This window comes from Spermophilus citellus (assembly GCF_964194105.1).
Source record: "Spermophilus citellus genome assembly, chromosome: 9".
Classification (NCBI taxonomy): domain Eukaryota; kingdom Metazoa; phylum Chordata; class Mammalia; order Rodentia; family Sciuridae; genus Spermophilus; species Spermophilus citellus.
In genome coordinates, this window is record NC_138191.1 from 49,975,320 (window position 1) to 50,000,927 (window position 25,608).

General features: G+C 37.3%; 2 protein-coding genes across 4 annotated transcripts in view; both read right to left on the reverse strand.

Moving 5' to 3' along the window:
- Positions 1-4,317: 4,317 nt before the first annotated feature.
- On the reverse strand, positions 4,318-5,406 carry LOC308657299 (WW domain-binding protein 2-like). Its single transcript, XM_081308861.1, has one exon. The coding sequence runs from the start codon at positions 5,289-5,291 to the stop codon at positions 4,572-4,574; it is 720 nt and encodes a 239-aa protein (XP_081164987.1). The 5' UTR covers positions 5,292-5,406; the 3' UTR covers positions 4,318-4,571.
- Positions 5,407-5,930: 524 nt separating this feature from the next.
- The window catches only part of RTCA (RNA 3'-terminal phosphate cyclase), a 46,366-nt gene continuing 26,688 nt past the window's right edge, over positions 5,931-25,608 (reverse strand). For 2 of the 3 annotated variants that reach the window (XM_081308858.1, XM_081308860.1), the window contains exons 9-11: positions 24,648-24,742; positions 23,084-23,188; positions 18,858-19,221 (exon numbers count right to left, since the gene is read on the reverse strand). In XM_081308858.1, coding sequence (XP_081164984.1) covers positions 19,120-19,221; positions 23,084-23,188; positions 24,648-24,742 — 302 coding nt within the window. In that variant the 3' untranslated portion in view covers positions 18,858-19,119. Of the gene's footprint in view, positions 7,229-18,857; positions 19,222-23,083; positions 23,189-24,647; positions 24,743-25,608 lie in introns of those variants that run through there. The other variant, XM_081308859.1, reaches the window with a different exon arrangement.

Consider the following 25,608-nt stretch of genomic DNA (forward strand, 5'->3'; position numbering starts at 1 on the left):
AACTAAAGTCCAGTTTGACTTACATAGTGCATTAGAAATTCAGAGAAGACTGAAGCAGGGACTGGAGAGATTGGAAAGGTCTCACCAAGAAAGCCGTATGGAGAAATGTGAAGCACCTGGAAATGCAGAAGGAAAGGAGAAAACAGCCCAAAACAGAGGAATAACAAGAACAAAATCCTGGAGGCAGGAAGGAGAATGACATTTTCTAGGGCATAGAAGAAACAATGATAGAAGAGAAAATTCTGTGCAGGCCATAATGAGGGTAAGTAATGAGGTTTTCAAGAGCCAGGTGCAGGAATACCAACTTGATTCAGTAGTCACTGAGGTCATTGAAAGCTATGTATTTGGCATCAGTGCTAGGATAAATTGAAGAGAGGAAAATTTAGAGATGGTGCCACTCTGATGGCACCATCCAGGCACAAATGACCAGGGCTCACTTAGTCTAAGGCACTGAGGAATGGAGAAGTTAATTATTTGATTATATCTGGAATTTAAGGATACTTTCTGTTCCTATAGCATAATTATGCTTTAGTGCATTGACTTACAATGTGCCCCCTGAGCCACCCTCACAGCGCCACCAACTATGCTGTATCCTCCTGGTCCAGAGAGGCTTAGCCTTTGTCTGGTATCTAGCATCTTGCCACATGGTGGGTTCTCCATCCATGCTTTTTAAGTGAAAGACAAAAAACATAAAACAAACCCCCCAAACCCCCAGGAAGTTGAATTAGAAGTGGGTGGTGAAGTTAGGGCAATGGTTTAATTTTAAGTCAAATTGAATTTGAGGCAAAATAGTAAGATAAAAATGGACAGAAATTACAGGGAAATACTGGGCTGTTTCCTTTTTAAAAGAAGGTAGGTTTGAATATGGAAAGTTCTCTCTCAAGGACTCTATGACTTCTCTGTTGACATAAAGTAATGGCGGCTTTTCCTATTCATGCTTTTATGGCAGATGCCCTAAGACAAAACTATCAGAAACCAGACTCCCAACTGGGTGTACTCAAGATTCTCACACTAGTTGCTTCTTTTACAACAAACAAAGAAGCAAATAAACAAAAATTATACAGAGCAAACTTCACTGGCTCCCCTCGGTTTGTTCTTTCTTTACTCCTCTTTCACCTCAACTTCTTACTCTTTTCTTTTATTGTATTTCCTGTTTCCTCTTTCCTTACTTAAAGAGCTGTGTCTTTGCTCCAGGCCTAGGACTTTGAAAAATGAAAGCCCAGAGCACAGAGAGGGGCACAAAGTATCCTTTCAAGGAAACTCTTGGCTTCATTGGGTGTGGTAAGGGAGGCTCTCCACTGAAGAAAAACATAGCCTTCCTATGCTCCTCTGATATCCTTTCTAGGGATGCTTATCCAGAGAGTTTTATTATTATTATTAGGTACTGGGGATTGAACCCCGGGGCACTCAATCACTGAGCCACATCCCCAGTCCTTTTTTATATTTTATTTATAGACAGGGTCTCACTGAGTTGCTTAGGGCCTTGCTAAATTGCTCAGGCCAGCTTTGAACTCTCCATCCTCCTGCCTCAGCCTCCTGAGCCGCTGGGATTATAGGTGTGCGTCACTGTGCTCAGCCTCCAGAGAGATTTAGATTTCTCTGTAGCCTAGAAGTCACACTGGTCTTGCTCAGTGAACACTCTTGTCCTGGAAAATAAGGTTTACAAACAACCTGTTTGAAGAATTTGTACTTAAAGAAACGTTCATGAACTATAAAGGGGGTGGGGGGAAATCCTGGACACAACTATATTGACTATAAGCACAAATTTATTTTTTAAATTATTTTCTTATCCATCTATCCATCTGTTCTTTTATATTATATAAAAATGTGAGTCCCAAATGGTAGTTGAACCAAGGATGAATTTTTGTATTTTCTTTGTATGCTGATCCTTTCCCCAAAGTTGATATTTTATAAAAAGTTACCATCTGTTTTAGTCAGCTTTTTTGTTGCTGTGACTAAAGGATCTGACCAGAACAATTTAAGAGGAAGAAAAGTTTATTAGAGGGCTCACAGTTTCAGAGATCTTAGTCCAAAGAAGGACAGCTCCATTCTTTGGGGCTCGAGGTGAGGCTGAACATCATGGCAGGAGAGTATGACAGAGGAAAGCAGCTCATATCATGATCAGAAAGCAGAGAGAGACTCCACTGGCCAGATACAAATATATACCCCAAAGCCATGCTTCCAATTCCGGCCTCCTCCAGCCACACCCTACCACTTCAGTTACCACTCAGTTAATCCCCTGAACTTTCTGAACTTTCTTGCAATCTTGCATTGTCTCACATGTGAGCTTTTGGGACACCTCATATCCAAACCATAACACCATCCTTGTTGTTTTTTTTTTTCCTTCCCTTAGTCTTTGCCACACCACAAAGCCCACACCTGCAACGTGTGTTGCACAAGCCTGCTACCCCTATTCTCCAACCCCCATCTTATCCTGGCTGACACAGACCATCCCTCATAGCACTACAGTTCTTCTTGAGGGGGAGATAGTACATTATAGTACGCTAAATCCATCAAAGTGTCTGTTTAACCTAGATAAAGCTAGAGGCTCAGCCCTCTTCAGCACCTGCACTTAAAAGTAAATGAAGTGTAGGTAAGCCATATCACCAAGATGTCTGCCCCTAGTGAGGAAGGCTCTTCTCTCTATCTCTCTCTCCCCACCCATGCTTTCTCTTTCCCTCCTCCTCCTTCTCTTTCTTCTCTTCTAAGAGAAGAGTTTCTTATTGCAGTTCTGGGGATATAACCCAGAGCTTCTGCATGCTGGCAAATGCCCAACACTGAGATCCATACACCCTCAACCCCTCTTGCTTTTCTTTATGGGAAATTTTTGTTGTTGTTATCCTGTTGTTGTAATCCTTAAGATTTGTCTTAACATCAAAGATAGTTTAGAAAATCTGAACCTGAACCAGTAGGCTTTGAGAATCTTAGAGTAATTGTTTTGTGCTGGGAACTGAACCCAAGGCCACCAACATGTGCAATATCATTGATCTCAACTCTCCACTCCTTAGAGTAATTGTTAATGAACCTCTCTTGAGCTACAAACTGGCCATTCATGACCTCTGTCTTTGTAAGTATGAGCAATAAAGATGGTTGTCTACATTTATGGAGCCTCATACTAGAAGTCTCAACTTTTATATTGTTAATATTATAACTATATTCCTTCAGCCTATGTCTGAAAAACCTTTTCAACAGGAGATTGCTTAAAATATATGAAACAAGAATTAGGAACAAAACTGCCACAACTCACAAGGGATAATTGTCTAAATAGAAGATACAGAAGAATTTACAAAGAAATTATTAGAATTAATAAGAATATGATAATACCAATATAAAAGAGTGCTAGGAGTTAGAAAGTTGAAATTAAAAACAAACAAACACATATTCAGCCTCTACATACCATTTATAATGGCTAAAACCCAAGTAATCACAACACCAAATTCTGACAAGGATGTGGAGGAACAGAAACATTCATTGCTAGTGGGAATGCAAAAATGGTACAGCCAAATTGAAAAACAGTGTCTTATTTTAAAAAAAAAAAGTTTATATGATTCACAATTACATTCCTTTTTTTTACAGTTATTTCATTTTTACTATTTCACAGTTTTAGCAAACAAATCAAGGTGCAAACAGGGTTTATTTCACATTAATATATTAACTGGATTTTTTTTTGTCAAATAAATAGAGAATTCTCTTTAAATAACCATCTCTCTTCACTTTGTGGCCGGTCCAGGAACAAACGAGCAAATCTCCGCGCATCCAGGGGGCATGATGCTTAAAGGGAGGGGCAGACGGAGGGGCCGGCAGCAGGCTATGATCAGCATGGTTCTCAGCCCACCCCGCAGCCCCCAAATGGCATGATGGGATGGACATGTACTCTTCAGCTCTAGTTGAGAAGCCCCTTGTAGAGGGAAGAGACTAGAGGGAAAACAAATTCTAGAAACACTAGCAAGGGAACAGAGGACCCTCATCCCCAGCCACAGTGGGCTTCCCCTGAAGCCACTAAACCCTGGAGGCTTGTTGTAAAGCTCCTGAAGTCAGAAGTGGCAACAGAAAGACCAAGAACAGGGAAGGCAGGCCTGGCTGAATGGAAAGTGGGCTGATGGTCAGGTGGGACAGTGGCCTTCCAGAGCTAAGCACAGACAGGGGAAGGAATGTGAGTTGGGCCTGGTAGGGCCTCTTGGCCCACAGGGAAGACATGTGGCTGGTCTGGGGGAGCTCACAAGGCTGGCTACCAGACTGAGGGGCTGGACTGCAGTAGAGGAGGTAGCCAGAGAGTCCCTCTGTGGAAAGGAACTACTAGAGTGAAACAGGAACAAGGGGAACACCCCGTGCTCCCAGGACAGCCCCAGAAATGGTAAGAGGGGTGCTGTGGGCTGAGCTAGTGTGGGAAACTGGGGGGACACCTCTCCAGAGGCTAGAGCCCTGCCTTCCTGCAACACTAGTTCCTGGTAACTTTTTATAATCAGACCAGGGGAAGAATAAGGTCCTCCCTGGCCTCCCCCAGCCAGATGCAGTCTCACAAGGAGAGGTAGGGAAGGCCCATGAGGTGGGGACAGGGAAGTAGGCAGGGTCTACTGGGTCTTCTTATCTTCTGGAGGGTAGTAGGGAGGTGGTGGAGGCTGGCTGGTGGGCATGTAGATGTTGTGTGGGTGGCCTGGGTTGTAATAGGCGCTGGCAACTGCTTCTGAGGCCTTGGCCTCAGCTGCAGGAGTGGAGGGGACATCAGGGACACTGATTGGAGGCTTCATGGGTCCAGGATAGGATGGTGGGGGGGGCTGCACATATCCCATGGCCCCATCCATTACAGGAGCTCCTGGATAGAACTCAGGTGGGGGCAGTGGATAGGGGTATCCAGGAGGGCAGGCATACATTCCATTGGCGACTGGTAGGGGAAAGACATAGGCCCCACTGGGCATGGAAGGGTACCCATAGGCTCCATTGGGGGCTTCACCTCTGGAAGCTTGAGATGCCACCTGGAGCATGCACTGACCAAACTCGATGGCGCCCCCTGCTGTGAAGGTCAACTTGTATGAAGCAGAGCCTTCCCAGCCACCTCTTGCTTCAGCCTTTACCATCCCCTTGATGTAGTTTGCACCAAACACAGGCTGTTTGATCTCACAGTCCTTCATGAGATAAAATGGCATCATGAAGGACTGCATGGCATCCTTCCCCTTGGACAGAGAGATGACCCAGTAAGGGGTAAGGTAGACAGTGCCCTTCTTTGTCCCTTTGAAGGCCTCTGGAACATTCTTCATGTCATTAAATGTAAGTTCCACATGATCATAGGACATTAGGACGCGCTCAGTGTTGTTGACAATCACTCTGCCACCCTCCGAGTGGTTCTTGTTGAGCGCCAGAGTCTCTCCGAGAGGGGTCCTGAGACTCCCAACCACAATTACATTCCTTAGTATCTACCAAAACAAGTTCTATCACAGGGAGGATATGTGTTCATATGTGTTCAGGTTAGTGGCATACAGGAAATCCCTCACCTTCCAGTCAATTTTGTTATGGACCTAAAACTTCTCTATAAAGTCAAGTCTGTATTCTTTTTTAAAGAAGGACATTTCATGTAGTAACTAGAAATAGAAAAAGAAGTAAAAGTCCTTTCTGAAAAAAATGACAATACCTTATTAAAACACTAAAGCAAACATAAGTAAATGAAGAGACATACCATCTTCATTAATAAAAAACTTACAAATAGCTCTGCATGGTGGTGCATGCCTGTGACCCCAGCAGCTCAGGAGTCTGAGGCAGGAGAATTGTGAGTTCAAAGCCAGCCTTGGCAATTTAGTGAGGCCCTAAGCAACTCAGTGAGACCCTGTCTCTAACTAAAATACAAAAGAGGTCTGGGGATATGACTCAGTGATTATATGACCCTGAATTCAATCCCTGGCACCAAAACAAAACAAAAAAGCAAAAAACCTTCAAATAAATTTAATTCGATCTCATTCAAAATTCCAACACATTTTTCATAGTCTTTATCAGTCAGGGCACAATGACAGAAGGAGAACCAATTACATTCCTTCACATATAAGAAATTTACTATATAGAACACTCTCAGTTCTCTCCTTCCAGTCTTTTTGATATGTTGTCATATGGTTTATTGCTATAAATATTATCCATACTACATTGTTATTATTTTGTTTCAACAGTCTATTCTCTTTTTGAAAATATTAGATATGGAAAATCACAAACCCCAAAATAGTAAGGCCTGGGAAAAGGGAGTGAGAAAGAAGGCCATACATTGAGAGCAGTGATCCTTTCCTAATATATCCTTTCCTGGTGGTAAAACAAACCCTGGGGAGGAGGTGTCCATCAAACCTAGTCTCTGGGAAGAGGCCAAAGCCTAATTCTTCCCTAAACAAACCCTTTCCAGATACCAACCACTGACCCCAGGCCCTCCATCTGGTCCAGTAAGATAAATCCCAGACACTGACTGCTGACCCTGGATTCCCGCCCCTTTTGCCCAGTAATACAGACCCCAAATTCCTGAGTACACAAGCTGACACACTCATTAATTAAGTTACCTCTCAGTATAACCCATATTAGCCCAGTCCCCTCCTTTGTTCAGTGGCTCATTTTCCACCAGGAAAGTGGGTCCGCCAGCATCACCCCATTCCTGCATGAAACTTCCTTTTGGCTGAGATGATCCTGAAGTTTGTGTCTGGCCCGGTCATTTTGTGCTAACAGAAAAGCCTATATTTACCTATGCAGTTATGATTCCTAGTGTTCAGTCCTTGTGTAGTTCTAGGTTTCTTTTGTATCATTTTCCTTCCATCTGAGAAATTAATGTATTATTATTATTATTATTATTAATTATTATTATTATTATTGGTATATATCTATTGGTGGCTAATTCTTTCAACTTTTGTAGGTCTGAAAAGGTATTTTGCCTTCTTTTTAAAGACATTTTTGTTTACTTTATTTTACTTTTTTTTTTAATGTCAATAAAGATGTTTCCTCCATTCTTCTTCCTCATTGTTTCTGAGAGAAATCTGCTGTCAGTCTCTGGATGCTTTTAAGATTTTTTTTTTCATTGGTTTGGGGTAATTTATAGCTTGATGTTTTTCCTTCCTGCTTCTTATGCTTGGGGTTTGTTAAGCTTCTTAGAACTGTGGGTTTATATTCTTCATCAAATTTAGAAAGATATTATCATTTCATTTCTTCATATATTTTCCTGTCAGCTGGTTGTGGTGGCGCATGTCTGTAATCCCAGTGGCTTGGGAGGCTGAAACAGAAGAATCACGAGTTCAAAGCCAGCCTCAGCAATGGCAAGGTGCTAAGCAACTCAATGAGACACTGTCTCCAAGTAAAATACATAATAGGGCTGGGGATATGGCTCAGTGGCAGAGTGCTCCTAAATTCAATCCCTGGTATTCCCCCACAAAACAACAACAACAACAACAAAAAACCCAAAATCTTTCCTGTACCCTTTCCTTCAGGGATTCCAATTAAGTATATTTAACCCATTCAAGTTGTCCCACAGCATAATATTCTATTTATGTTTTAAAATTCATTTTTCCTCTGTATTACTCTTTGCATTGTTTCTATTGTGTCAAGTTTATTAATCTACATTTCTGCACTGTCTAATTTTGTCTAATGTGCGTATTTTGCATCTCAAGTATCACAGTGTTCATCTTTAAGTTCTATATGGGTCCTTTCTCTGTCTTCCTTTCTCTAATTAACATGTTCAATCTTTCCTTTATCTTTCTGAACATATGGAATACAGTTATAACAACTAATGTTGTCTTAATTATTACATTATAGTCAATTCTCAGTGAATTCCTATTGATTTATCTCTTATAATTTGGGGTCATATTTTCCTGCATATTGATCACCTAGTAGTTTTTGTTTATTTTGGTGCGAGGGATTGAAACCAGGGCCTTGTGCATGCTAAGTATGTGCTCTATCACTAAGTTGCACCCTTACCCTAGTACTTTTAAGATACCAGACGTTGTATTTTTTACTTTGTTGGTGGCTGGATATTTTTGTATTCTTTTAAATATCACTATAATTGATTCTGGGCCACATAATAGTGCTAGGAAATAGTTTGGCTCTTTTAAATCTAAAGTTTCTTAGGTGAGACAAGCTCAGCATGTATTCTAGGGTTAATTATTCCTCATTTATGATGCACGACTGTCCTGAATACTCTACATAATTCCCCATGAATTACGAGGTTTTCTAAATTTGGCTTGGTGGTAGGTAGGGGTGGCAGTGGACAGGCACATCTTCTAGTCCTGTGTGAGCAACAATTGCTATTCCTTCTATTCCTCTTGGATGATTCTTTCACAACCTGAGATAGTAAGGTGCTCATCAGTACTCTACTGAATATTTGAGGGGAACCTTTGGCAGGTCTCTGAACTTCCTTCTCTGCTGCTCTCTCTCATTTCTCCAGAATTCTTTCCTGCATACTGTAGTCACTCAAGTTTCCACAATCATTCAGTCAATATCCTCAATCCAAGAAGTTCATCAGGTCCTACCTGGCTTTCCCCTCCCTGTACCATGGCCTAGAAACTAAACGGTATACTGGCAGTCAGCAGGAGTAATCTGTGCTTGTTTCCCATACTTCAGGGAATACTATCTTTCATTCCCTAATATCTAACAATGACTTGAAAATTGTCACTCCATATATTTTGTTCAGTTTAAGTTGTCTCAGGCAGGAGATGGCTCTGATCCCTGTTAGTTTAGAAGCCTGACGAATTGTTTTTATTATAATGTTATATAAATATCTGTAAATAGAAAAATAGTTATAAACCCCTTATGCTTATAGCTTTTATACAACTAAAAACCATTTAAAATTTTTATAAGTTAATTGTAATAAAATCCAAAACAAAAATACAATTCAAACTAATTACATTTAAGGTGAATAATGATGTGACTTGGTTTAAACTAGGCATAGTACTGCTTGCTTCAGTACAGGTTTGTTTTTGTTTGGCAGGCTTTTCACTGTGCTGTGATGATTCATTTCCCCCACTAATTCTCTACATTTGAATCACTGAAAAACATTCATCTGTACAATGCAACGTGATGTCATTCAGCCTCCGCTGAGCTCAAATTCATCACTTACACATTAAGTCTATTCCTGTTTTCTTTGGTGCCTATGCAATTATATGTGTAACTCTGAATACTGAAATTGTGACAATCCTTGTCTATTAAAAAAAGGACACCTAGATGATCCTGAATATGTTTAACATTTATTTTTTTAAATAATCATAGATTAGGAAAATTTTAAAAATTCTTGTAGAAAACATGCGGTTTGATATTAAACCATTCCAATACAAGGTAATAAACCTTTTCTCTAGTTGGTAGCCATGTTGAGAAGGCTGGGCAGGAGAACTGCTGAGAGAGAATATCTACTTTATCCAAGAGCACTGACAATGGGAGAGAAACAGAGAATGAAGTTGTGATGAGCTGAAAACAAAAACAAAAACAAAAAAACCACTTGCAAGAGAAAAGGAAAGGGGCTGGGGATGTGGCTCAAGCGGTAGCGTGCTTGCGGCGCTGGTTCAATCCTCAGCACCACATACAAATAAAATAAAGATGTTGTGTCCGCCAAAAACTAAAAATAAATATTAAAAAAATTAAAAAAAAAAGAGAAAAGGAAGGAAAAACTCAAGAAAATAGCCAAAAGATCTGCTCATAGTAGAAAAGTGATGACAGATCAACTACAAAGGAGATAAGTAGGAAAAGAGAGAGAAGTCCAAGAAGGAGAATACAAAGAATATGGTCTGTTAGAAAAATTGAAAATGAGGAGATTGATAAAAATAGATTATCTAGGATGTTTGTGGATAACACAAGAGTGACAGAACAGGGTTTCTTCAGGAAGGGAAGAGAGAAGTTACAACAGCCAAATTAATGAAAAATCAGTGCAACTTTTACCAACAGCTAGAATGTAGTTCTGGATTACAAACATGTCTGTAATGGTGTAGATATGAGGTGTCCCCCCATTCCTCATGTGTAAGATAATGCAAGAAAGTTTAAATATGAATGATTGGGTTATGAAAGCTTTACCCTAATTTAGCACATTAATTCACTAGTATATAATAACTGGGAGGTAACTGTAGGCAGGTGGGTTGTGACTACGTCCTGAGCTTCTTTCCTCTATCACACTCTTTCGCCATGACGTTCTGCTCTACCTCAGGCCCAGTTATGGTGTCAGCCATCTATGGACTGAAAACTCTGCAACTGTGATCCAAAAATAAAATTTTCTTTCTCTAATTGTTCTTGTTATGTATTTTGGTCACAGCAATGAAAAAGCTGATTAAAACATATTCTCTGAGGGGAAGGTGTGTTTTTAGCCCTCACTGGACCAGCCTACCTGGGAAAGTAAGTCACCTGGGTGCTCACCCAGTAAGAATTCAGCAATATAGCAACAAGAGCACGCAAGGTGCTCCCTTTCTGGAGTGGACTGCAGCTCAGTTTCAAGGTCTCCTTGTCTGTGGTACTCTGTAGCTACTTCTTTTTTTTAATATTTATTTTTTAGAAACAAGGGGGAGAAATTAATTACAGTAGATGGGGTAGAGAGAGAAGATGGGAGGGGAGGGGAGGGGAGGGGGGATAGTAGAGGATAGGAAAGGCAGCAGAATACAACAGACACTAGTATGGCAATATGTAAAACAGTGGATGTGTAACCGATGTGATTCTGCAATCTGTATTTGGGGTAAAAATGGGAGTTCATAACCCACTTGAATCAAATGTATGAAATATGATATGTCAAGAACTATGTAATGTTTTGAACAACCAATAATAAAAAAAAACTTAAAAAAATATATTTATTTTTTAGTTTTAGGTAGACACAATGTCTTTATTTTTATATTTATGTAGTGCTGAGGATCAAACCCAGTGCCTCATGCATGCTAGGCAGCACTCTACCATTTATCCACAACCCCAGCCCTACTACTGGTTTTTTGAATGCCCTCCTAATATGACCTGTAACCTTCCCATGACTCTTGACTTTCACAAACTTTATCCTACTGTGTCTTGAGAGCAGCACTTCCTTTTCCTTTTGTGCTTCATTCTTGACTTTTTCATTGACTTTAAAACCGAGTTTCCTACTCTCAGTTTCCCCCTTGACTCAATGATCCTGCCTACCAGAGTGAATGAAAGAGTCTTCCAGGGAAAAGAAAATTCTTCAGAATGGGGATGGGGGGGCACCACTCAGAGTAACTATAATCCCAGGGGGAGACCCTTACAGAGATCTAAGAGCTAAATGGAATGCCAAGAAGAATAACTTTTTAGTACTGTAAGCCCCTAAGCCTTTTTGGCAAGTGTGCAAAACATGGGGCTTCAGTAAAGCCAACTAAATAATATGAAGTCCGTTTGAGAAAAAAATCTCAAGTGTTTGTACCTCAGAATCCACACTAAGCAATAAAGGTCAGTTGTCTACATAAACCTAAACAACGTATTGGAGTGGACAAGGTGAGTGCCAGAAAAGCCAAAGAAAGTGGAGAAAGGCAGGAATCCAAGCTTCTGTGTTTTGAGAGGGAAATCTTTCTCTTTTATACACTCATATTGATAGAGAATGGAGAAATCTGAGACACATCAGGAGTGAGATGAGATGCTATGTCCTATTTAGCTCAAAGGCTCCTCAGAAATTTAACGTCACTCTTCATATACCCTACTTTGAGACCATTAACTCCAGGGTCAGTGTGTCACAACTCCAGCTTCTCATCACTGGGCACTCCTTTTTCCATGAAAAAGTCCACTGAGGATGTTCACAGGACTTATCTGATAAAGCTGCTCTTATCAGATCCAAAATGCATGCTTTGTTCCAGAGATCTGTAGCAGTGCCAGCTAGAATCATTTTGCCTGAAGCTATTACTACCTTACCTGTCTTACTCAACTTAGGAATATGATTATGAAAACATTTTCTGCCTAAAGAAGATTTTGCATTCTGCAAGTATCTGAATGTTTTTACTTGAATTACACTAGAATAGAATCCTCAAATAATATATGAAGAAATCTGGAGCTAGAAAAGATATCAAATGTTCTAGTCTTGTTTTAAGAAAGAAATTAGGTCTAAAACAATTAAATATTCTAATTCAAGTCATACTTCTGTAACAGCTAAAAAATATTATTCCCATGAAAAATCCAAGGCTCAGTTAATTTACCTAGACAACTAAGAAGCAGGGAAGCTTGTATTCATCTATTTGTTTCTGCAGGCTTTGGAGGCAGCTGTGATATGGTCCTGGAAGAGCAATCTGATACCAGCATCCATTATGTTGTATGGCCTTTCTCATGCAGATAGAGAGCTGTTCTGCATACCTAGGTTGGTAATGTGAGTGCAGTGATGTGCTACATTTTGAATCAATGTTAAGCAAAGGCAAAAAAGATTTTGGGTTGTCTTTCAACTTGTGTTTCTGGAATTGGATTCTATTCACAACAGAACAACAACTTGCACCTGTTTCTTCCCTAGCCTTACTTGAATCCTTCCTCAGTTTTTCCCAGCCTTCTTGGAGCCACCTGTAAACGTAGAGCAGTGTTATATGGACCACCTAAACCCAAGTTACTTGGGAGGGTCCTTTGGAAAACAGGTCCCACCCAGAATTTTCCATTCAGAATTTCCTGAGGGTGGAATGGACTGGAATTTTACTTTTTTTTTTTTTTGTATTGGGTATCAAACCCAACAAGGCGTTAGGTATACTTAGGTGTACTAGACAAATGCTTTACCACAGAGTTATATCCCCAAGCTGGGATTTTATATTTCCCCAAAGAAATTTGAAAATTACTGATATTATAGAGAATATCACTGGTGAGACTGCAATAATCTGTGCCTAAGTGGTTTGAAAATAACAGAACTGAAATCATGGTAAGAGCAATCTTAGTTAGGGAAAATTAACTTAGGAAGCGGGGGAAGGGAAAATACCTTTCCTTCAGGATTGTTTCGCAGCTGCAGCAGACTGGCTTCAAGCCTTTCAGTTCTGTCACTGACCCTGCCACACACCTTCCCTGTGCCCCCCTCAGCAGTTGAAATGTTAGCTCACCTGCTGTGCCAAGCCACTGGAATCTATGAGGTTGCACCTCCCCCTACCAGTCTGTGTACTAACTACAATGCTATAAGGTCAGATCATCAGCTGAAAAGTGTCCCTTGCTGAGAAATCTGATTGTAGTCCCAAAGTGCCCCTCCTTCAAACTGCTAGGTTCTGGTAATCACACTCTTACCTTTTATTTCCCCATTCCTAGGATGTTAACCACTTCTATAACTTATTAATCTCTGGTTACCTCAGTGTCTTCTCTTTGCTCTTTATTGTTAGCTTTCCAACAACTATTAGTGAGTTTTCTGAATAAGCTCAACTTTCTTTGCGATACCAAATGTGGTTCCTATTTTTCCTGACTAAACCCTGATTTAAGAACATACGTCATACTGAAATATGTTTTGGGGGACCAATATGCTTCGGGGACCACTGAAATAGCACAAACTCAAAATAAGCCGCATGAAAGATTTGGTAAGATGGATCCATTTGGGTTGGAAATGGTTGCCTCAGGGTTTCTACCCCCAAATTCCAATTCCTCTTAAACTCTTACAGACCAGTATATGCTTTACATATATTTGGCAAACAATGGCTTCAAATAACTGCATCTTGCATGGTGGTCCAGGAGGTTCTATCTCCCCCATGACAGCCTGCATAGTGCTGTACAGTGCTTGACCTTTACAGATATTAAATGAAGGGTTACCACTCTGTTGCCCAATTATGAACATAGGAGATTTGTGCTAGGGTCAGAACAGGGAAGAAAGAGGTGATACTACAACAGAAGAAAAAATGGAGTGATTTGACAATCCTCACTGAGTTGGACATCTGTCCTGACCTGCCCCGCCCACCTGATAACATCTAAAGATCATGTTACTCATTTCCCTACACTACTATTCTTTTTTATTTTTACTTTTTTGGTACTAGGGATTGAACCCAGGGACGCTTAACCACTGAGCCACATCCTCAGCCCTATTTATTTTTTTATCTTACTGTTTATTTTTTGAAACAGGGGAGCAAGAAAGCTGAGACCTGAGGCTTAAGAAGAGCCACCTCCTATCCTCCCTTAAAATTAGGCTTAACACCTTCCAGGGAGGGAGAAGAAACTTCAAGACAGACACTGAGCAAACTTGCCCTGTCAGTTGCCTGAAGGATCACAGGTTTCAAAAATCCCCTCATTTAATAGCATCCTTTCACAAAGGGGCAGGGAAAAGGAGGAACTGCTTGTCCTTACCTCCTCTGCTGTAGTAGCAGCAGGTGGGGTCTACCACAGAAGGCAGTCTCACCAATTAGATTAACAACTCTTCTCCCTCCTTCAGAGAACAAGAATGTGGAAAAAATACTGGAAACATTCACTGTTTTCTCCAGGGTGACACAAACCTTGTCATTGTGGAACCATCTAAACTCCAAATGTTGGCTCCAAGTGATTTTCCTCAAATGTTCCTTCTTAGTACTTAATGTTAAGAGAGAATATAAAATTCAAAAATAAGCCAGGTATGTGGTGCATGGCTATAATCCCAGCAACTCAGGAGGCTGAGGCAAAAGGATCATAAGTTCAAGGCCAGTCTAGGAAACTTAGTGAGAGACTGTCCCAAAATAAAAAAATAAAAATAAAAAGGATTGGGTATATAGCTCAGCGGTAGAGTGTTCTTGGGCTCATCCCCCAGCACAAAATACATAAGTATCATCCAAAATAGCAGCTACTAGCATATGTAACTATTTAAATTAATCAAAACCAAAATTAAACTTCCCCAGTTAGACTAGACAAAATAAGGTTCAAAAACTATATGGCTAGTGGGTTCCTTATTGGACAGTTAAGATATAGTAATAGTAATTTCCATCACCACAGAAAATTTATTGGACAGTTAGATGTACTATATGTAGAAAAGCTGGATATTAAATTAGTAGCTTTACTTTAAAAAAATTAATTGAATACAGTTGACTTCAAATATTTCTGGTCATAAACCTCCTAAAATTTAAAAATACTACTATCCTTATACATTTTTAAGTTGAAATAAAAATTTTCATCTTAAGTTTCAATAGTTATATAACAAAATATCTAATTTTAGTTTTATATTTCCATTTAAAAATAAAATTATTCCACCACTCTAAAAGTTATCCACGGGGTATCTAAACACCATAGCTCTTTGTATCTATTTTCTGAAACTGAAAAAATACATTCCTCTTCTCCACTATTTATTTTAATATATTTTTATGCTTAATGGTTCACTTCATCATATTTCTCTAACATAAAAATATGTATTAATTTGCATTACATTTAAAATTTTTCATTGAACACAACTCTTAAAACTTTTAGTTTCTTCTGAAGAATATATTACTAAACAACTGACCATAAAATTCATTTGAAATATTATACATAAAAAAGTAAAATTTTACTGGAAATATGTCATAAGAGATTGAAGCTTTTTTCCCAAAATAAAATCATGTTATCATGAATGATTATTGTTAATTGTTGGAATGAGATAAGGTTCATTGGAAAACAATATCAAAAAGATTACCAAGTAAGGAAGGGTTCTTAAAAATATGTATTACTGATTATAGGCATTATTTGTAGAACATTAACAATATAGATTATAGAAACTATAACATATTTCACATGGTAGGGATGAATAGAAAGCCAAGTACTTAATTCACACTAAACAGTAAACTTTCAAAGTGAAAACAAAACAAAAGAAAAAAAAAAGAAAGAAAGAAAAAGAGAAATTTAAGTATTCTATGAGCCTTTTGGCAAACTTAATGAAAGTATTTCTACTCATCAGGAAAAAAGTTCTATTTAAAAATGCAATATTGATCTGTTAAAAGTAAACACTGCAGCTTTTTTCTTCCTTATTTAAAATCATACAAAATTTAAAAACAAGATGCAAGTTTGTATCTTTGAACAAGCTTTCAAAGACTAACATGTCCAATTGCTTATTTAGTGACCTGGAGATTTTCTTAAGACTCTGTGGGAATGTACCAGAGCATGGTCAGATTGGGTAAAAAAATAAACTTTTCTTTTGTAAAGAGGAAGAATAGTTAAGAGAATAGTTAAAAAGGAGAACCTGGAAGCCCTACCTTGACTTCAGGCAACTCAAGAAGGAAATACATATTTAAGCAGAGAACTTGGAAACCAGTTCTTTAAATTAAACTTATGGTATCAGCAAACTGAAACTTGTAGAAAGGCTTTGTGAAACTCCAAGTATGAACACCCCTATTTGAAGACCACTAGTTTAAAGAAAAATCTTAAAGACTGTCAAACATACTGTGTCAAATCAACAGAACTACTCATATTTGTTGGTCTAAAACAAACTTATTGAAATAGAATTTTAGATATAGAATAAAAATAGAAATCGGTCTGGGAAAATAGAAACTAAAGTCACTTGGGACTTAAAATTTTTCTTTGCAGTTGTCCCTCCTTTGTTTTACCAAAGCTGAGACTCAGTAACAGTGACAAACCCAACCCCAGATTAATCATACACTCACCACTACACTGTTGAGTTTACATCTCTCACTCCTAGATCCCCAATCTCTGCATTCTAGCCTACCTTTTCAACATTTTTAGCATATCCCATCAGAAGCAGTGAGGATCACATCAGCCTGAAGACCCCCAAATTTAACAGAGCCTAATAACTATACCATAAGTATAGTTTTACTCCAAAAAAGTTTACTCTAAAAATATAAAGATACCAGCTGTTAAAAAGGAGCAATTCATAAACTTACGAATTTGTGAAAATATCAATATCAAGTAATAGTATTGTCATCATCTTTAAAACAAACTGAATTAAACTTTTCAAGGCCATAGCAGTCACTGACAAACGTAAGAATAATAACTGTGCGTGTGGAATTTTTTTAAAAATATTTTTCTATACAGACTAATTCAGGATGCCATGAATGTGTTATAATACCATCTTCTGGATTTACATCTTCAACTAAATTTGAATTATTCACCAAATAAGGTCCAAGACAGACCCAAGTTGTAATGAATTCCTTCCTCACTGTTCAGTGTATTAAACTGATACACCTAACTGGTTTCATTTGAGTCACAACCTCAACAGCCTACAGGGCCCAGGAAATCATCTAAATGTGGAAACAGGCTGTGTATAAAATAATAGAGTGATGAAAGCACAGTCCATTCTAAAGCCACTCAATTATTTTTTAATATAAGCCAAACAAAAAACATCTTGGGCTGAAGTTGGCCAAACCACTAGGGTTAAAATTTGCAACTCTAATTGTTGGCTTTCAAAACATATTCATTAGATTGAAATTTAACATTTACCAAGTGACCACTAGATAGAAGGATATATAATTGGGATGAGACAATACCTCTTAAATATTATTATTGATATAGCAGTTCACTTATATATAAAGTTGTCTCATTATATTTTACATATGATTTCAGCAAAGAGATTAAAACAACACAACAGTCCCCCCATAACCATGGGGGACAAGTTCAAAGACTCCTCCCAGTAAATGCCTGAAACTGCAGATAGTACAAAATCCTATATTTACATGTTTTTTTTCCTTCAATACAAACATACCTATGATAAAGCTTAATTTATAAATTAGGCACAGTAAGAGATTAGCAACAATAACTAATAATAAATCAGAGCAATTAAAACAATAGATGATGCACTACTCAATGACATTTTGACCAATTAGGGACAGCATATATTACAGTGGTCCCTTAAGATCATTACAGATATGAACCATCATAAAGTTCTTATCACCATATCCATAACATTATAGTGCAATGCATTATTCATATATTTGTGGTGATGCTGGTGGTTATCTACTGTGCTGTCAGACGTAAAAAAGTATAGCACAATTATGTACTGCATGTAATCCTTGATAATAGAGCTGTGGATTGTAATTCTGTGGTACAGCACTTGCTTAGCATGTGTAAGGCCCTGGCGTAAATCCTTGGCACTGTATTAAGAAGGAAAAAAAATGATAATACTTATACTATATTTTACATTATTCTCCTTCTAGTTATAAAATAAAGTTTATTGTAAAAACAGTATACTGTGTTAATAGCAGCTTCATACATTTGTATTTACCTTGTCTCTTTATTGCATCAAGAGGCTGCATCAAATGATTAACCTATACTATGTGTGTTTGTGTAAGTACAATCTATGACATTTGCACAATGAAATTACCTACCAATACATTTCCCAGAATGTTTTCCTGTTATTAAGCAATGCTTGATTGTATTTTCAAATAAAAGTTATGTGATTGTGGTTTCTCTCTTACTGTAGTATATATACTCTTACAATGGTGTAAGATGATATGTAAAGGGAGAACTTTACAGCTTTTCTTTGGCATATCTAAATGGACAGAATCCCTACTCTTATACCTTGGGTCCATTATCCTGTAAAATAAGGTTTACATGAACAAAAGCATTCCAATATTATGATAGCTGATCTGATAACCAAGACAGTTACTAAGCAATTAAGAGGCAGGTGGTGGGGCTGGGGATGTGGCTCAAGCGGTAGCGCGCTCGCCTGGCATGCGTGTGGCCCGGGTTCGATCCTCAGCACCACATACCAACAAAGATGTTGTGTCCGCCGAGAACTAAAAAATAAATATTAAAAATTCTCTCTCTCTCCTCTCTCACTCTCTCTTTAAAAAAAAAGAGGCAGGTGGTGTATATAATATAAATACAGAGACAAATAATTCACATCCCAATCAGGACAGCAAAAGGTATGAGATTTCATCATGCTACTCAGAATGAAGTGCCATTTAAAATTGGTGAAATATTTATGTCTGGAATTTTCCATATAATATTTTTGGACCAGGGCTAACTCTAGGCAATTGAAATCTCAGAAAGTGAAACTGGATTAGGAGACTGATCAAAGCTATATCTCTGACTTAATTATATACAGAAAAACATTTACTTCAGGTATAAAGAATATTTTAATAATTTAATGTTGAAATTGACTATCATACATATCCATCAATTTTTACATTTTATTGCCCATATCACAGGAGATATTTAAAGTAAGATTAATTTGATGAAGCATTCTCAATAAATCTAGAACATATTTCATATCCAAATTTAGTCAGGCCCTTTAATAACATTCGCTGTTTTGTAGTATACATAAAATAAGTTAGTGGGATACATCACTGAGGTATCATTTAAGAGGTAAATACACTATAGATTTGGATTTCTCATCCCAATTCCTTGGCATTCAATAATATAAGTGTCTTTAGAGGAATCTTCTTCATCTTCTGATTTCTTCACAGTAAATTTAGCCTGAAACCAGAATATTTAGTATATAAATAATATGAAAAGAATAAAGAGATCATAATTCTAGCATAAGTACGCAGATATCACACCCATTTCTCAAAGCTAGAGACAAAAATTAAACAATTCATGACAAATTCAATAGCCTAGAGAAAACATATTTTGTTCTAAAACGATGGTTCCTGCTCAGAGGTATACATTCTTGTAGAACTGTCAGAATACGGATGGTAGGTCTCCACTTCATACTTAATGGACCCAAACTCCCAGAAGAGAACCCTAGGCAAATACCAATTTTGAAATCTCAACTGTTGGTTATAATGCACCTTCTCTCTCTGTTCCCTAAAAATTTGTCTAAAATGCAGAACTCAAACATTTAACTTTTTATCCTGTCAAGTATGAAATTATCATTTAATATCACTAAATTTTTCTTGCCAATTTAATTCCCTAAATACATTACTCAGAAAGATCTAGTTCAGAGAAGGAAAGGAGTAAGGTGGGATGGTGGTGGTGACTAATACCTTCTTCTATCTTATTAGGCTTAACATTGTACTTTTCACTTGTTAACTACAGTTGATCTCTGTCACTATATTCTGGAAACATGATCATTTTGAAAGCAAATGTGATTCAGTTTAACAAAACTGATTTAAAATCAAAACTGAGTACAGATTCAGTTTTACACTGACAGTGTACTGACATACAGTGGACACTTGAAATTACTGGGAGTGAATGCTGAATACTGAGCTAGATAACCAAAATTTTTATATAGTTTTGTGTGTGTGTGTGTGTTTTTATGCCTGTGTGTTTGTGTATTTGTCTGTATATGCAGGTATTTTTCAAATTATCTACATAAATGGGCTGGGGATGTGGCTCAAGTGGTAGCGCGCTCGCTTGGCATGCGTGCGGCCCGGGTTTGATCCTCAGCACCACATACCAACAAAGATGTTGTGTCCGCCGAGAACTAAAAAATAAATATTAAAAATTCTCTCTCTCTCTCTCCTCTCTCAGTCTCTCTTAAAAAAAAAATTATCTACATAATGAAAACATGAAATGCAAGTTAATAGTTATGGAAATCATTTCTAGTCCACGTTTAAACCTATATAAGAAGCCTTAAGAGACTATCCAGCTCAAGTCCCAGATTTTTTTTTTTTTGGGGGGGGGGGGGGTTAAACCCAGGGGAGCTTAACAATTGAGCGACATCCCCAGCCATTTTTATTTTTTATTTTGAGACAGGATCTCACTAAGTTGCTTAGCACCTCACCATTGCTGAGGCTGGCTTTGAACTTGCGATTCTCCTGTCTCAGTCTCCTGAGCCACTGGGAGATTACAAAAATGCAACATGACACTCAACTCAAATCTCAGATTTTTTTTTTTTGTAGCATGGATTGAACTCAGGGGCACTCAACTACTGAGTCACATCCCCAGCCCTATTTTGTATTTTATTTAGAGACAGGGTCTCACTGAGTTGCTTAGCACCTTACCATCGCTGAGGCTGGCTTTGAACTTGTGATTCTCCTGTCCCAGACTCCCAAGTTGCTGGAATTACAAGAGTGTGCCACTGCAACTGGCCTTCAAGTCTCAGATTTTACAGATGAACTATCTCCACTAAGACACAAAAATATAAAGAAACTTTCATAGAGGCTGGGATTGTGGCTCAGCGGTAGAGCACTTGCCTAGCACGGGTGGGGCGCTGGGTTCAATCCTCAGCACCACATAAAAATAAAATAAAGGTATTGTGTCCAACTACAACTAAAACAAAATATTTTTTTTTTAAAAAAAGAAAGAAATACTCATGCCACTCAGTTAAAAACATAATACAATAAAACAAGAAGTGAGAGCTATAAATTTCCTGTTCAAAGCACTTCCCTTTATGTATTCACTTAAAATAACGTGTCTACTGTATGCAAAGTACTATAAAGTGAAGACTATAATAATTAAAACTACTACTAATCTGTAAGAGAAGATAAGTAATCATTATAAATATAGTATATGTAGAAGGCTGTTATGGCTTACGGGTAGAGTGCTCGTCTAGCACATTAGAGGCCCTGGGTTAAATCTTCAGCACCACATAAAAATAAATAAATAAAGGTATTGTGTCCAATTAAAAACCAAATTTAAAAAAAGTATACATAGAATTTAAAAAGAGTTAACTCTTTTCATCAGAAAAAAAATCTTGCCTTTAATTCTCTTAGACCTTACCTAAAATTTAATCAAAACCTATCTAATCTTTATAATAACAAAAAAGAGTGTATGTTATTAAGAATTATATAAAAAGAAGAGTAGAGAAGTAGTGGCTTTTACTTGGTATATATAATATTTAATTTCTTATTTTTACTAGTGTGCATTATTTTTATTTTAAAAAAAATAAGGTCAGCACCTTCATAAAATTGAGCCATAAATTTTACATCACTTTATAAAATTATACTATAACTTGAGTCCAGCCTGGTCAACTAAGCAAGACCCTGTCTCAAAATAAAAAATAAAAAGGGCTGGCAATGCATCTTAGTCCTTGGTTCAGTACCAGTACTGCACCAAAAAAAAAAAGAGAGAGAGAGAGAGAGAGAAATATACTAAGAGAAATATGCTACACGTTACTGAGAAGAACAAGAAATGGTGTCTATTAATTACAAACATCAGAGGAAACAATTTAAGTTTGGGGGAAAATACCTATATGTCAAGAGTGGGTCTATTGGTAAGGCAGAATTAAAGCCCATTTTTTTCCCTCTATTTTGCAAACTTTCTATTTATTATTATTATCTTACCTATGAGTAAAGTGAGTGAATATAGATCACACCAAGGGAGTGAATATAGATCAAGAGGCTCTTCAAAATTTAGAAGTTGAGAAGAAGAAAATGATAACAAACTAGCAAAAGAAACCAGAACATGAACCCAAAGGCATCAATCCCTGAGCCATATTCCCTAGTCCTTTTTTTTTTTTTTTTTTTTTTTTGGTACTGGGGATTGAACTCAAGGACACTCAACCACTGAGCCACATCCCCAGCCCTATTTTTATTTTATTTAGAGACAAGGTCTCAATAAGCTGCTTAATGCCTCACTTTTGCTGAGGCTGGCTTTGAATTCCTGATCCTACTGCCTCAGCCTCCTGAGCTGCTGGGATTACAGGTGTGCGCCACTGCACCTGGCTCATCCCCAGTCCTTTTAAAATTTTTTTATTTTGAGATAGGTCTTACTAAGTTGCCCAGGCCTTGCTAAGTTGCTGAGGCTGGCTTAAACCCCTCTAAATTTAAGAAGATTGATCAATGTTAGAATATCAGTAAATATTTTAACAACCAAATGAGATAAATAAATAAATAGAACATTTAAAATTTCATATGAATATTTAACTTCACAGCCAACTATGAATTCTTTAGAATTTTAGGGCTTGCAATATGAGGTCTGGATTTGCTCAAAGCCCAGCTCTGCACTAAGAAAGTAAATGGCATTGAAGAATTTATTCTCTGCCTCACTTTACTCATAGGTAAGATAATAATAATAAATAGCTACCTATCTGGTTATGCAGAATAAGAAACTTCAGAGAGCCAGGCACAGTGGTGCATTCCTGTAATCCCAGCAGAGGCTGAGGCAGGAGGATTGAGAGTTCAAAGCCAGCCTCAGCAACTTAGCGAGCCCTAAACAACTCAGCAAGACCCTGTCTCTAAACAAAAATATAAAAAAGTGCAATGTTTAGGCGTCCCTAGGTTCAATACCTAATACCCCCAAAATAAATAAATAAAATAAAGATGCTTCATATAAACTGCTGAGTTGGCTAAATGCCACAGAGGAAATACTCAGTGAGTAGTAGCAATTACAATTACCATTGGGCTTCATGTTTATTAAACCATCACCCTATTACTCTTTCTAATGCAATACTCACCTTTGCTAGTTGTTCAGCAAAATGTATAGCAGTTTGTGTATGGAGTGTAACTGGTCCTGTTTTTATTCTGGAAACTCCATTGGCTAATGCCATGAAAATAATCAGCTATTGAAAAAAAAGAAGAAAAGTATCAGACATTTACTAATATTCAGAATTATAATTCTGCTATTCACAATGAAAATACTACTAGAAATCAGATGGCTAAAAAAGAATTACTGTTTCTTTAGATTTCTAGAAGTCCTTAGAAGATGATGGAAAACTGTTACTAAAAGTCTGTAATGTAGTATAAAAATGCTTAGCAGCGAATAAGCAAATAAAATAAACTAAAATATAATAAGCAAATAAAATAAAGGCAAGCTGTCCATCTACAACTACAAAAATAAAGAAACAAAAATGCTTAGCAGCAATTTGCTGTATAGAATTTTAAAAATTAATGTCTAAGAATAAAATATGGAGAAGTTGATACATTTAATTAGATCAATTATCTCATCAAACTAACATATAAAATATGACAAATTTCCTCTACTCTTATAATAATTTTATTTTTTGAGGTTTGAATCCAGGGGTACTCTACCACTGAGTTACAGTCCCTGCCCTTTTAATTTTTATTTTAAGGCAAGGACTTGCTAAGTTACTTAGCTCACCTAGACTAGCAATCCTCTTGTCTCAGCCTCCCAAGTCATGGGGATTACAGATGTGTGCCACCATGCCCCACTTTTAACATTTTTTTTTAAACAGGTAAATAAATAAACTAATACAGAATTACTGGGAATATAACAGAATAGACCAGAACAAGAAGTAAGTATACATGGAAAACTGTCATAAAAAAAAAAATGATCAAGAAATCTTGAGGAATATTTTTCTTCCTATTCCAGTGTATATGGTAGTAGGGATCAAACACAGGGCATGGTAGGTAAGTGCTCTACTACTGAGCTATACTCCCAGCCTGAGGAATAAATATCTAAATGTAGACACTGATCTAAGCATCGTTCCTTTGGTAGAAAAGAAATATATAAAGACAGTGAACTACAAAAAAGGTATTATTTGGACCTTCTCAATGAGAGTGAAGTATATAATAAACCCAAGTGGAGATACTGATGTAAGTATAGTAGATCTAACGAATAAGGAATTAAGAATAGTGTTCTGGGCAGTGATATAAATCTGGGAGTCGTCTGCAAATAGATAAGCCATGAGACTGGACAAAATAACCAGGGGAGTGAATATAGATCAAGAGGCTCTTCAAAATTTAGAAGTTGAGAAGAAGAAAATGATAATAAACTAGCAAAAGAAACCAGAACATAGAACCAGTGAGATGGAAAAATACATTATTTCAGTCCAAGTAAAGAAATTATTTTAAGAAAGAAGCTAATGTATCAAACTTTGTAGACAACAGGATGAGGACTGAAATGTTAGGAATATAAACTCCAGAATAACATTTTAAAGTAATAAAATAGGACTTGCTAATGAGTATGTAATAATTAATGATCAAAATTTTTATTTGATCCAATTAGCAGATGTTCAAATCTAATAGGATGAAAGGTTTTCAAGCTAAAAGTGTCATTACCTGGTCTTGCAGAAACTCATCCACAGTTCCACCATGTCTAAGATTAGCTAACAGCATTTCAGCAGCATCAATTCCAACCTTGTCTGCATTTACACCTAAGACAAGCATAATGCAAAAGAAAACTAGATCAATTACTGAGAGGCAAAAAGTTGAACTGACATCAGCTAGTAGTGGTATAACATTTTTAGACCTTTGAACTCATTCAAGTACCTTTTGGACAAGATCTTTAGTTATTTAATTACTTGAAGAGATTGACATATACAAATGCCTTCTACCTTTGAATGAGTTAGAGGAGGAAAAAAGAGGCAGCTTTGGGCCTATTTTAAAAGTATTAGTTATAAAGTCAGTCTATAACTAAGTTTTGATCTTGTAATGGTATACCTCTTTGTAAAATTTAAAACTTGGTATTTATACAAGTTATAATTAGTCTACAGACAATTCTATCAGAACTAAAGGATTTTAGAAAGCCAGGGAATTAAGTTTCAGCTTAAAAACAAAAAAAAAAAAAAAAGCAGGTAACATTCTTAGGTCAACTACTTTAAAGTTTTAGTCCCTTTAAGATTTGAATAGGAACCACTTTGGAAAGCAGTTTGGAGATTCCTGAAAAAACTAGGAATGGAACCACCATATGACCCAGCTATCCTACTGCTTTTTCCCAAAAGATCTAAAATCAGCAGATAACAGCACATCCACATCAATGTTTACAGCAGCACAACTCACAATAGCTAAATTATGGAATCACCCAGATGCCTATCAATATGAATTAATAATTATAATTATGAATTAATTAAGAAATTGTGGTATATAGGGTGGGGTTGTGGCTCAGCAGTAGAGCTCTAGTACATGTGAAGTGCTGGGTTTAATCCTCAGCACCACATAAAAATAAATAAATAAAAGGTATTTAAAAAAAGGAAAGAAATTGTGGTGTACACACACACACACACACACACACACACACACA